Genomic DNA, 13,409 nt, shown 5'->3' with positions numbered 1-13,409 from the left:
CCTCTGTGCAGTTCAAATTCTGTACTCTGCTGTTGTACCAAAATCTCTAATAAAGCTTTATGTAGCGCCCCCCCAGCATCTAAGGGCCTAAAGGTGACCCCCAGAGCCAGGGAGAACTGACATTCCTCCTCAGGGTGCATGTCATTGGGCAAGGTGGGTGTAATGCTAGTTAGAAACATGTGCACCAGTCACTTTTTGAATGCAACAAAAGAGATTTTATTGTCTCTTAACAAGAACTGGGGGAGAGAGGGTTTAGGGCCAGGACACCCTTAGACAAATGAAATAGCAATTGGCACTCCTCAGACTAAAAATAGGCAGGCAGCTATACAGGTAGAGGGCATTTAAGCGAAATTCAGCGTACTGTATTTTGTAGAACTGCTATCTCCTATAGCAACTGAACTTTCAACAGTCAATATCGATCTATAACTCACAGTATCCCATTGCAGATCTTCTCTCACATCTCACAGTATCCCATTGTAGATATTCACACTGAGCTCCCAGTCTCACACTAGACTTCTAAGATCCCAGCCACCACTGGATCCCCTGAGCTCTTCCACAGCTAACCCACTGTATACTTCTCAAGCTTCATCCACGCTACCTGCAAGGTCCCTGACTTGACTCTGCTGAAGATTTCCCACTTCTTCACCGTCCCCAGCTAGTGAAAAAGGCTGCTCTGGTACTTCTTTAGACTTCATGCACTGGCCTCTGATAACAGGAGTGGTTGTCTCTTGTTGGCAACTGCTTCCCCTTTACCTCTGACCTTGATCCTCATTTGCCTCTGGTAACAGGAGTGGTCATCCCTTATGGCAGTTGCTTCTCCTTCACCTCTGGCAGCATTCGATTCCCTGTCCGGCTGAACCTCTGCAGCTTGGTTAGGCTCCCGACCTGAAGCCCCAACCCCACGCTGCTCCAACCCCGTGCTGCTTCTCATGATCCTAGATGGGCCTCAGACAGCCTAGCAGCCAGGTGCTCCCAGATAGGCCTCAGGCTTCTGGCCTAGCAATACAACACATGTCCACCCATACACCAGTCCAAGTGGCATAGAGCCCCGATAACCTGACTCCTCCGGAATAAATAGGCTCTCCCAGCTGTCTATGGGGCCAAAGAGACTCCTACCAATTGACTTTCACAACCTAACCACTCCTAACCTGAATTCACTATGCCCTTGTCATTCTAAGGTCACAGACGGCAATGCCTAGTGACAGAAGAGAGAGGTGCACCAAATTCAGGTTTGGGGCAAAAGTCAATTAGCCAGGCTAGTTACCACCTAGCAGACTAAATTTATGAGCATCCCTGTTTAGGATCAGGATGCTACATTGTCATATACTCTAGTTATGCAATGTCCTGTAGTATTTTCTTTTTTTTCACAACTTTATCTATAGTTGACATTAGCATGAGCTGTATAATATATATATATATATATATATATATATATATATATATATATATATATATATATATATATATATATATACAGTGGGGACGGAAAGTATTCAGACCCACTTAAATTTTTCACTCTTTGTTATATTGCAGCCATTTGCTAAAATCATTTAAGTTCGTTTTTTTTCCTCATTAATGTACACACAGCACCCCATATTGACAGAAAACATAGAATTGTTGACATTTTTGCAGATTTATTAAAAAAGAAAAACTGAAATATAACATGGTCCTAAGTATTCAGACCCTTTGCTGTGACACTCATATATTTAACTCAGGTGCTGTCTATTTCTTCTAACCTTGAGATGGTTCTGCACCTTCATTTGAGTCCAGCTGTGTTTGATTATACTGATTGGACTTGATTAGGAAAGCCACACACCTGTCTATATTAGACCTTACAGCTAACAGTGCATGTCAGAGCAAATGAGAATCATGAGGTCAAAGGAACTGCCTGAAGAGCTCAGAAGACAGAATTGTGGCAAGACACAGGCAAGGCACATATCTGACCAAGGTTACAAAAAAAATTTCTGCTGCACTTAAGGTTCCTAAGAGCACAGTGCCCTCCATAATCCTTAAATGGAAGATGTTTGGGATGACCAGAACCCTTCCTAGAGCTGGCCGTCTGACCAAACTGAGCTATCGGGGGGAGCCTTGGTGAGAGAGGTAAAGAAGAACCCAAAAATCACTGTGGCTGAGCTCCAGAGATGCAGTCGGAAGAGGGGAGAAAGTTGTAGAAAGTCAACCATCACTGCAGCCCTCCACCAGTCGGGGCTTTATGGCAGAGTGGCCCGACGGAAGCCTCTCCACAGTGCAAGACACATGAAAGCCCACATGGAGTTTGCTAAAAAAACACCTGAAGGACTCCAAGATGGTGAGAAATAAGATTCTCTGGTCTGATGAGACCAAGATAGAACTTTTTGGCCTTAATTCTAAGCGGTATGTGTGGAGAAAACCAGGCACTGCTCATCACCTGTCCAATACAGTCCCAACAGTGAAGCATGGTGGTGGCAGCATCATGCTGTGGGGGTGTTTTTCAGCTGCAGGGACAGGATGACTGGTTGCAATCGAGGGAAAGATGAATGCGGCCAAGTACAGGAATATCCTGGACGAAAACCTTCTCCAGAGTGCTCAGGACCTCAAACTGGGCCGAAGGTTTACCTTCCAACAAGACAATGACCCTAAGCACACAGCTAAAAATAACGAAGGAGTGGCTTCACAACAACTCCGTGACTGTTCTTGAATGGCCCAGCCAGAGTCCTGACATAAACCCAATTGAGCATCTCTGGAGAGACCTAAAAATGGCTGTCCACCAACAATTACCATCGAACCTGACAGAACTGGAGAGGATCTGCAAGGAGGAATGGCAGAGGATCCCCAAATCCAGGTGTGAAAAACTTGTTGCATCTTTCCCAAAAAGACTCATGGCTGTATTAGCTCAAAGGGGTGCTTCTACTAAATACTGAGCAAAGGGTGTGAATACTTAGGACCATGTGATATTTCAGTTTTTCTTTTTTAATAAAATTAATGAGGAAAAAAGGTGCCTGCACTTCTTTGGTGTGATGTGGTGCGGTTCAGCCCATTCAAAATGGGCTCAAATCACACCACACAGAATCGCATGTGAATTGCACAGGAATGCGGTGTAGTTCTTGTGCGATTCACATGCAAACTATAGTGTGAAACCAGGCTTAATGTGTTGATTGCAGTGCAATCAAAGCCCATTCATTTTGAATGGGCTCAAATTGCACCAAAGTCATGCATGCACCAATTTTGGAACTGCACTGCAACCGGTTTGCATGGTCGTTTTACGATGAATGCGATCTGGTACAGACAAACACACGGGGGTTTTTTTACTAAAGGAAAATCCACTTTGCACTGCAAGTGCACTTGAAAGTGCACTAGAAGTGCACTTGGATGTAAAGTCGCTGTAGATCCGAGGGGGACATGCAAGGAAAATAAGAAACAGAATTTTAGCTTGCACATGATTGGATGATAAAATCAGCAGAACTTCCACTCATTTCAGATCTACTCCTTAGATTTAGAGCGACTGCACTTCCAAGTTCACTTGCAGTGCAAAGTGGATTTGCCTTTCGTAAATAACCCCCACTGTGTTTTGCAACCTTTGTTTGGGGTGTTGTTAAGATAGCACTGACACCCACTGCAGATTGCAAGGGGGGTGCGATTTGAATGAGGTGCATGAAACGTGCATGGATTGATGGTTTCCCGCATTGTAGTTTACCTCTGCATATCTCCTAAGCAGTAGTGTGTTTTTCCTTTGCCAGTGCAGGAAGGTGTGCAGTTACATACCTTCTCATACCCACTTAGATGTAAACCTAGCATAAAGAAAAAAGTTTGTGTATTCAAGACTGGTAATTTTTCAGTTGATTGTTTTTTCTATTCTGTGATTAATTGAAAATTAAGCTAATGTGAACACAGTGAGTGTACTGCCTTCCACAAGATGGTGCTCTTGTACCTGCCCAGTAAGATTGGTGATTACAGTGCGCCATCCTGTGGTAGGCAGTGCATTCCACCTTTTTTTTTTTTTTTGATCTGTAAAAGTTAAAAAAAAAGTCAGGGAGTGCTCTGTCTGACACAACATGGTGCACTTTGCACCATAATAGCCAACCTTACTGAGGAGGTGCAAAGGGCACCATCTCCTTGTAGGTAGGCAGCACACTCACTTTGCACCTATTCAGTTTGGACACTAATACTGGCCAATAGCCAACAGCGTGATAAAAACTGATAAAAGGAAAAAAAAACTGAAATCAGGCTAGATTTTCGAAAGGACCTGATAAAATACAATTGAGGATGTGATTGCTTACTAGAGGCAACAAATGTTGTCTTTCCTATTTCCAGTCTTTATAAATTTGGGGCAATTTATTTTATTTAAAAGGCTTTTACTTTTTGAACCCCCCCCCCCCCCGAACAAAAACTTATCTACAGCCCTGGTTGAGGAATGCAAATCCTGTTATATCACTTTCATGTACTAATAAAAAGTACTTAGGAACATTAGAAAGGGTAGAGGTTTTACGATTACTACTGTCAAATTAATGTCCCCAGTCCTTACTTTTAAAGGTTACATGGTGAATCCAATATACTATAAATTATAAACTTTGTTGTAAATCACATTCCTATGATTGCAATGTATGTACTACTTGTTATGATATTGAAAAAAATTATGAATGATGTATTATTTGTAATCTTACTCATTTTTTAATATTAACAGGTTTTGGAATATATTGTATGCTGTGGTTTCCACAGTTTTTCAAAACTGAATATTCTTTATCTCCCCAACAATTTTTATCCACCTAACAACAGCATACAGTATGATTCAGCTACAGTTCTTATTGTATTACTGTTTGTATCTTACAGCCAATGAAGGCTCTGGGGAGACCAGTCAAAAGGAGACATCAACCTGTGATATTTGTCAGTTTGGAGCAGAGTGTGATGAAGATGCTGAGGATGTCTGGTAAGAGCCTTTACCATCTAAAAGAACCAGTCATTGAGAGAACCACCTATATGCACAGTATTCAGAATTATAACATGTCACAAAGGTCAAATATGCAAATCAGCGTTTACAGTGCATTTGTTTTCTGGAGAGTTCTTAACATATTGTTTTCTACTTGGGCCTACTTAGTTTGGATCCAGTTGGAAAGTATGGGCTTTCTGCAAACTACCATGCTGCACAAATTCTTGTAACCCTATGATGTTCGGATTTGATTTCCACAGATGTTTGCATCAAAATAAAATGTCAAGTATATTGTGAATATATGTTTTTCTCTTTTCTACTTTTGGTTTGGGAGTTTTAACATATTGTTAGCTCGGCAGCGGGTGTGTGTGACCCCCTGGATGGGTTCACTACACACAAATTAGGCACCGCAAACAACAGAGAAGGTGAAAAAACAAAGGTGCGGTTTATTTACACTATTTACAATGGTCCAAAAACAGCAAAACAAAAATAAACATGAAAATAAATCCATGCCAACTTGGCCACTTACTACACACAGGTTCCCTGGCTATCAGCTAGGTGCAGCCTTGTGCTGTCTCCAGCACCTATCTCCCTGTTAAAAAGGCTTGCCACACAGGCATTGTCTCACCGCACAAACAGGCATCAAGCTCCACAGTCTAAACAGGCACAAAACTGGTTCCAGGATGGAGCAACTCCCTTTGCATGCTGGGAGTTTTTGTAGAGGTCTTAAAGAGCCAACTTAATTTAGCTGGGCTCATTACCTCTATCCCTGCAGGACTTCTCAGCGCTTCCCCCTAGTGGTAAAAAATTGGCATAGAGCCTGGACCTGGGACACACATGTTTGCCATCATGGATGCAATTAGGCAATCTTACCTGCCTGCTGTCACAATATAAAATATTAAACTACAACAATGAGTGGTAAAATGTTTTTTCATCGTGTCCTTAAGCTTATCATATTTTGATTTTGGCACAAGACTAATGACATGGTTAAAAATGGACTCATCTTCATTAGGCTGTTGTATAATATGCAGTAGGAGTGTTGAACTTCCCATGTGTGCCTAGATGAATACCTATTAAAGGTGGAGATCCTTACACTTGGCACGGCAAACTTTCAAACTGCCTGGAATTAATTTCCACAAACCTCAAAGAGGGAGGCAAGGAATACTCAATAGTTCAGGAGAACATAATCTGTGGCATTAAATGCTTCTCGACCATCCTGATCTTTTTTATCCCTAGTAATCTAGGGGTGACCATCACCAGTGTCCACCATCTTTATTGACAATGACATTTGTTTTCATGGGTCTTTAACAAAAGTGTTAGATATAGAGGAAAATCTTGAGCAGCAGTCAAAGAGTGCTTTGAGGAGAATGTTTGAAGGGTAGCCCAGTGAGATGTATTATCCTGCTGTGATTGTGAAGATGAAGAAGCTAGTCATTAATGTTAGGTTTTTAAAAGAGATGAATCAACCTACTGTTCCTTTGCAATAACTTTGAAAACGGCATCCGTTTTTGTTCCCTTTGTTGATGTGTTTGCTGATATTGGTCATACTTACTTTATTGGGTATATTTATTGTGACTAAATAAAAGTAGCTCACCTGCGAAATCATCAAAGTTTCTGGAACAGTTGCATGCACAATTCAGATACTCAGTGCTTTAAAAATCCAAATGTAACACTACCGTATTGCTGATGTTTGCACACATAAACATTTTATTGTGGGTGCACCGTTATTTATCAATGTTGCCACGTTCACTGATACCCTTCTTCCAGGGTATATGCAATATTATAACGTTTTAAAACACAGTGTTTACCAAGAGTGGATTTGTAAAGATTTGTTGGAAAATGTATTTATTTGTTATATTCAGTAATACAATTTACCAGAGATGGCTCCAGACACTGACCAAAAGGAAAGTTGTTGCATTTTTATGGGAAAATTTTATGGAAGAAAAAAATAGAAATGCTAGTTCAGCTAGAAGTGGATAGGGTTTTAGTTACACACTGTATGCACAGAAAGAGAAACATTGCTGTGGCTAAAGCCAGCCATAGATGAAGTGATTGTCTTGGTTGCAGGAAAAAAAAAATCACTTGATTCCCCCATCAACACAGTCAGTGTTGATGGAAGAATCCCTCTCACTGGGGGACTGGGGGGGGGAGCTGTCCCTTTTAGGAGAACACACAGTGATTATTGTTAGTGGCTATAGTTGCTAGCCATAATCGCATGAAAAATCTGAGATGCTGGTTGTCCCCAAGTTGATCGATTGATCAACTTGGGCACAATCAGCCTGCCCATACATGGTTCGAATCTCAGCTGGTCCTTGCTGAACTGGTTGAGATTTGAACTGTTTATGGCCAGCAGTACTGGGAATAGGCATTGTTAAATCACTGTGGTTTAATGGCAAGAGATAAATCTTATATTTTGATCATAAACATTTTTAATAATCTTATCAGTATCGGGATAGCCAGCATCACCTGCAATCCACTATTATTGTTGGGATGGTGCAAAAGACTGAGACTGCTCACGTCTATCAAAAGCCTTTCAGAGACTGTGGGGTTGATTTACTAAAGGGAAATACACTGTGCACTTTGCAAAGTGCAGCTTAGTAAATGAGGTAAACCTGAAGAATACCCAATCACGTGCAAGGAAAATTAAAAAAACAGCATTTTTGCTTGCACATGATTGGATGATGAAAGTTAGCAGAGCTTCTGCACATCTACTAAGCTCTGGAGCAACTGCACTTTGCAAAGTGCACAGTCTATTTGCCTTTAGTAAATCAACCCCAGTGTGCAATAATTAAACATAACTGCACTGTATTGAAGGGAAGGTCAGATACAAAATGTTCAAGGTTCGGAGATAGAGGTCAGCTGTTCTCTCATTGCAAGGAACATAGTTACATTTGTTAATTGGCTATAGTTACAGTCCTGCTTTTTAAATATACCAGAGTTCCTTTTTAAATTATGACTTTGAAGAAACTTGCACTGAGATAAATATGGAGGCTGACATTTTTTACTTATACTTTATACTTCAAGTTAGAACTCTTGACCATGTTCCAAGTACCAACTCAACATAACAGCCAGGGGGCTAGCGTTTTCAAAAGAGGTAATTAAGCCTCCATATTTTCTTAACAAATATTTTCTTTACTATACAGGAGGAAATAGTTTTCTTAGACTGCAGGATGTTAGGACACTAACAATGGGTTAAGTGTTATAATTTTCACTTTTGTTTAAAAGACAGCTGTCAGGAAAATTGTTAGATCTGTTAATGAAAGGTGACAATATTGTCAGCAAGTCTTCCATATACTAGTTAATATTCCACAACCTACCAGAAATACTGCTCCCTAACTTGTGTGCTGCCTAGTTAGAGAGAGTGAGAGACTGGTCTTGGATTATTATGTTGTGAAGTCTACAGATTGTTTCTACCTGCTAGGTAAATGCACCCATACATTTAGTTTTAAGGTACTCACTCGTTGTAGAGAAGTAATTTGCTGAAGCTCTTTTCCAGCTTTTAGTAGTAGATCCAGTAGCTTAGTGCTTCCCAGCAGTTATTTTGCACTATGTAGGTCAACTCACAATGTAGCATTATAAAAATGCTCAATTTTAGCTTAGATCCTAATATTACTTTACTGCATGAAACTGTTTTTAAATGCTTTAGGGTGAATTTTGCTTTTGCATCAACATATATTCATGAAGCAAGTCCTACAGAACAAAATATAGTACTGTAAATATGTACTGTATGTCCCAATGTTTATCTAAGCAATATTTTTTGTAAAATTATATCAAATGCATGAATTCTATTACTGACTACCACGAAGCAGCACATAAAGTTAGGAAAAACAGCATTTCCAGCAAGTTATTACAAATGAACCATAATGAAGAATTGCTTGGGCTTAGTTTTCCCTACTGGATTCCACTTTTAACAACAGCAGTTTTGACTTTGTATAGGCTCTTGCTGTACCCACAGCAACAAAAATAAATAACAGTTCCCTCCCACATATAAAAGTTGTTGTTATACCTAGTATAATTATAATCATGAATTCAGTACTCTCGGTGGCACTTTCTGAAATGGGCAATGAAGAATAACCAGAGTCAGTTTCAAAAATAAATAATCAGTCAGCAAATGCAATTGGAGAAATAACATAAACAGTATAGTAGACTGTTCTATTTATTCCATACCCAGTTTTTGTCCTTCACATGATCTACCTGGGTCAATCATATGCAATAACTATTTTGTAAGAAGACATGACTGGTCCTTCGCACCAAATAAACTATCATTCCCTGTGTCTTACGCCTTACAGTTTGCTTTACTGTAAACTCAGAATTACAGTGATCAGTGTATTATAATGCTATTATGTTGGCTAATCTGATAAAAAAATTAACAATGATGAGCATATTTTATCCTAACCCAGGCTTGCGACAATGTCGGGCAATGTGAGGCGACCAGATATCACAGGATATCTCTGAATTTCTTAACTGGGTGGACTAACTGGTTTGTGGACTAATAAAAGGATTATTTGGACCCCTAACTAAACCCTCTAGGTTCCTTTTATGAGAATCTCCTGTCTCAGAAAAGACCACCTGGTACCATACCACAGATCTTTGGTCTTTGAGTATGTGGGATCCAATAGGGCCAACATTGTGACTGAGACGTTTCTACAACAAAAAGGCTGCATATCATTGAGAGTGCACTTAAACCCAGAAACCCTGCCTCTGTAATCATTGTGGATATTTTTGTACACAATTGCCACAATCACCTTAGCTAGATAATGAGTGCAAGCAAGTCATACCACCTGCAGAAAGGAACTAAGCTATTCTTCTTTAGATAAAATGTGCACCTGCTAAGGACTGCATTTGTTGCTAATGAGCTATGATAGTAGAGATTATGCTATCAGTCACATTTACTGAAAAGTGTTTTTGTTGTTGAATTGTCATTGAAGGTCATGTAACCCCCCATGTAAAAACACTGACCAGTTTCCTGCTGCCACTGGATGGTTTGCCCGCTAGCTGGAAAACCCAGTGCCGCTGATACCAAGACAGAACTTCAATATCTGGCTAACACCACACTGGAAACTAGTCAGACTTGTTGCCAGTTGCTAGGCATGACCCCAAAAAAAAGTCTTATGCTGGATGCATGTATGGTCAGCTGTTCTCAACTTGACAATCCAGCCTCTCTGTCTACCCCTCTCTCTGTCTGTCTCCTAGCAGCTAAATTACCCTGAGGAGTTCGTGCACACAACTTAAATCAATGTTGGAACATGCTGGAACATGCCAGCAAGCCAGCATTTACACAAATTGACAGATAACTATTGACAGTACCACAAAATACCCCAGCAAAGGGACGTCACAGGCACTAAGGCGAAAAACTGGCTTCATGCTAACCCCACCATTGGTTTAGTCCTTCTTACTTGTTTCTATTTTAAAGTGATTATAAACCTTACTACCTGCAACTTGTGCTTTTCATTTGCATAAGATGTGTAATAATCATGTAGTTTCATGGTGTCATTTGTTGGCCTGAATGCACAGCCTATAGTAGAGCAAATCATATTCATATTCTTGTGTCATAAATTTCAGTTTTTATTCAAAGATTAAGCATGCAACACGGCACTGCACAGGTTCATGCATGACCTCTGTCTGTATCCTAAGAATTTACATTTCCTGTGAAAAAACGACATATCTCACACTTCCTGGATCTTTCAGTCCAGTGATTTGCAGGTGAGCGCTAAATAGTTATTAGATGTGAAACATCACATTTGCTCTCCTGCATTTGTGATGCAACATAGAGCAAATGGCAAGCCATGCACTGGATGCTGCTTGACCCAGAACAAAAAGTTGCCTGTCCCTAGGGACCAGCTAGGTAATGAATACATTTCACTAGAGGAATTGGTCAGCCATGACACTACAAACATGACACTACAAAGTTCAGCCACAACATGTGAGCCAATCATCACAAGGTGAGGCAAACAAACAACACAGGGAATATAACTACATTAATATTTAGGTAAAACAACAAAAATGTTTTGAAGGTGTACAATGCCTTTAACCATAAGGTTCTTGTAGGTCACATATTGCCCTCCATTGAGCTCTGTTTGCCCAGGGACAGTTTTAGAATCAATAGATAAATAATCCATAAGCTTATGCACAAGCAGCTACTAGTTTCACATTGCACAATGTGTCTTACATTCATTTTTTGAAGTATAAGTCTATTAGTGTATATTGTCAGACTCAGTTGGTTATAGTTTATAAACACAAAAGATTCTGACAGTCATTTTTTTTTTCTGAATCTGAAGGGTGTAAGCTTTGAATAGTGTTCATTTTTAGCAGCAGTAATTTGCTTTGTTAAATTCTGGTGCTTAAATAGACTCTTCTGTACTTCTACAGTGAATATGATGGATTTTTCAAATCATTAGCTTGACTAAAATGCATTTCCCTGATATTACTTGAGATGTTGTAAAATCTAATGAAGACAGTTTCTTTTTAAAAAATTCAAGTCCAGTGTTTTAAAAAAGTTCTGCCTGGTATTGCATGAAATAGTTTCAGGGGGCTTGTTTCATAGTTTTTTAATGCTGCTTTAGGCTTTCACAATAGGAGGGCCCTGCTTAAAAGCCTACTAGCTTACTATTTGAGGCATGGATTTTTTACTGCACACTCATGTACCAATGACTCTATTCTGCAGCAGCGCAGTGGCTGTGGGTGTCTGGTCTGTGATTTAACTTCATCATGCCCCCCAATGGTGCCTGCATAGTTCTGTCACCAACACAATCAGACACATGCACAGGGAGTGGCATGTAACATTTTATCAGGTAACTAACCCCTGAGCACCCTCATAAGTAACCTAATTAGTAAATAGAGTCCACCTGTGTGTAATTTAATCTCAGTATAAATATAGCTGTTCTGTAAATCCCTCAGAGGTTTGTTTGAGAACCTTAGTGAACAAACAGCATTATGAAGGCCAAGGAACACACCAGACAGGTTAGGGATGAAAGTTATGGAGAAGTTTAAAGCAAGGTTGGGTTTTAAAAAGAAATCCCAAATTTTGAACATCTCACGGAGCACTGTACAATTCATCATCCGAAAAAGGAAAGGCCGGGCAAGGAGAGCATTAACCTCCCTGGAGGTATGATTATGTCGGATTTTAGGTGCTGAAAGTGGTACAATTATTTTGCATGGAAATTTGGCGTTTTTTATTGTAGGCCTGTAATTCTTAGCAATAACACACTTAAATCTGTCCAAACCAGAGTCTAGTAGACATTTCTCGTGTGATAAAGTTTGAAACACAAAATCATAAATTATAATATAATAAATAACTATAAATAATTATACCAAATAATATAATAATAATAAAAAAATATTCAATAATGTAATCAAATCAAAAACACTGAAATTTGCTCAGTTGCAGAATTGTCGCTGTCATTACTTTTCAGTATTTGATGACGGATCTCCCCACAAATCACTGTTGCTCAATTCTGCGAGTGATTCTAATTTATTATCGCTGTTTTTTAGCTGCTCTAAAATCACTTTTGATGTAAAGAGACGGTTTTGGTTGCTATGGACAATCTCCAGTTTCCAGGCAGAAAGAACAGTTTTTATAATATAAAACTGCATGCAGGACACTGGAGAAACCACTAGGGACAAAAGGGAGGTGAAATAATTACATACAGTAATGTAATCTGTAAGATTACAGTGTACTGTATGTATTGTGTGTGTTTCACTTTTTGAATTTGGCGCCGTTCTCCGTCCCTGTGCGTCACAACGCTCGCAAAGAGCGGAGCCCGGCTCCATGATAGATCGAGCGGAGGATGAGCCGCTCACACTGCGGGGAGACATCGCAGGATCCAGGGGACAAGGTAAGTAACCTCTTCCTGGATGCTGCGATGCGATCCCGAGTCTGGCTCGGGGTTACCGCTGTTGGTACTGAAATCCCTCCCTGAGCCAGACTCAGGATTACCGCCAGGGGGGTTAATCAGAGAAGCAGCCAAGAGGCCCACGATAACTCTGAAAGAGGTGCAGAGATCCATATCTCAGGTGTAAGAATCTATTCACAGGACAACTATAAGTTGTGCACTCCACAAATCTGGCCTTTATGGAAGAGTGGCAAGAAGAAAGCTATTGTTGAAAGCCATAAGACGTCCCATTTGCAGTTTGTGAGAAGCCGTGTGGGGGACACAGCAAACATGTGGAAGACAGTGGTCTGGTCAGATGGACCAAAATTGCATTTTTTGCCTAAAAGCAATACGCTATGTGTGGCGGAAAACTAACACTGCACATCTCCCTGAACACACCATCCCCACTGTGAAACATGATGGTGGCAGCATCGTGTTGTGGGGATGCTTTTCTTCAGCAGGGATAGGGAAGCTGGTCAGAGTTGATGGGAAAATGGATGGAGCCAAATGCAGGGCAATCTTACTTTCAATATTTTTTATTAATTTTAAAGCAATAATATAAACAATCAATACAAAATGAGAAAAGACATTGGTTGCCACAAGTAAAATAACCTTACAAAAACACGCAAGATATC

The 13,409-nt window shown here is 40.1% G+C and overlaps 1 protein-coding gene across 2 annotated transcripts in view; it reads left to right on the top strand.

Moving 5' to 3' along the window:
• Nucleotides 1–13,409, top strand: part of TMEFF2 (transmembrane protein with EGF like and two follistatin like domains 2) — a 1,235,357-nt gene that overhangs the window by 518,423 nt on the left and 703,525 nt on the right. For both annotated transcript variants that reach the window (XM_073633100.1, XM_073633101.1), the window contains exon 5: nt 4,807–4,903. In XM_073633100.1, coding sequence (XP_073489201.1) covers nt 4,807–4,903 — 97 coding nt within the window. The remainder of the gene's footprint in view (nt 1–4,806; nt 4,904–13,409) is intronic.

Source organism: Aquarana catesbeiana, linkage group LG06, assembly GCF_042186555.1.
Source record: "Aquarana catesbeiana isolate 2022-GZ linkage group LG06, ASM4218655v1, whole genome shotgun sequence".
Classification (NCBI taxonomy): domain Eukaryota; kingdom Metazoa; phylum Chordata; class Amphibia; order Anura; family Ranidae; genus Aquarana; species Aquarana catesbeiana.
The sequence above is the reverse complement of the archived record's forward strand: the minus strand, read 5'-3'. Positions and strand labels throughout refer to the sequence as shown.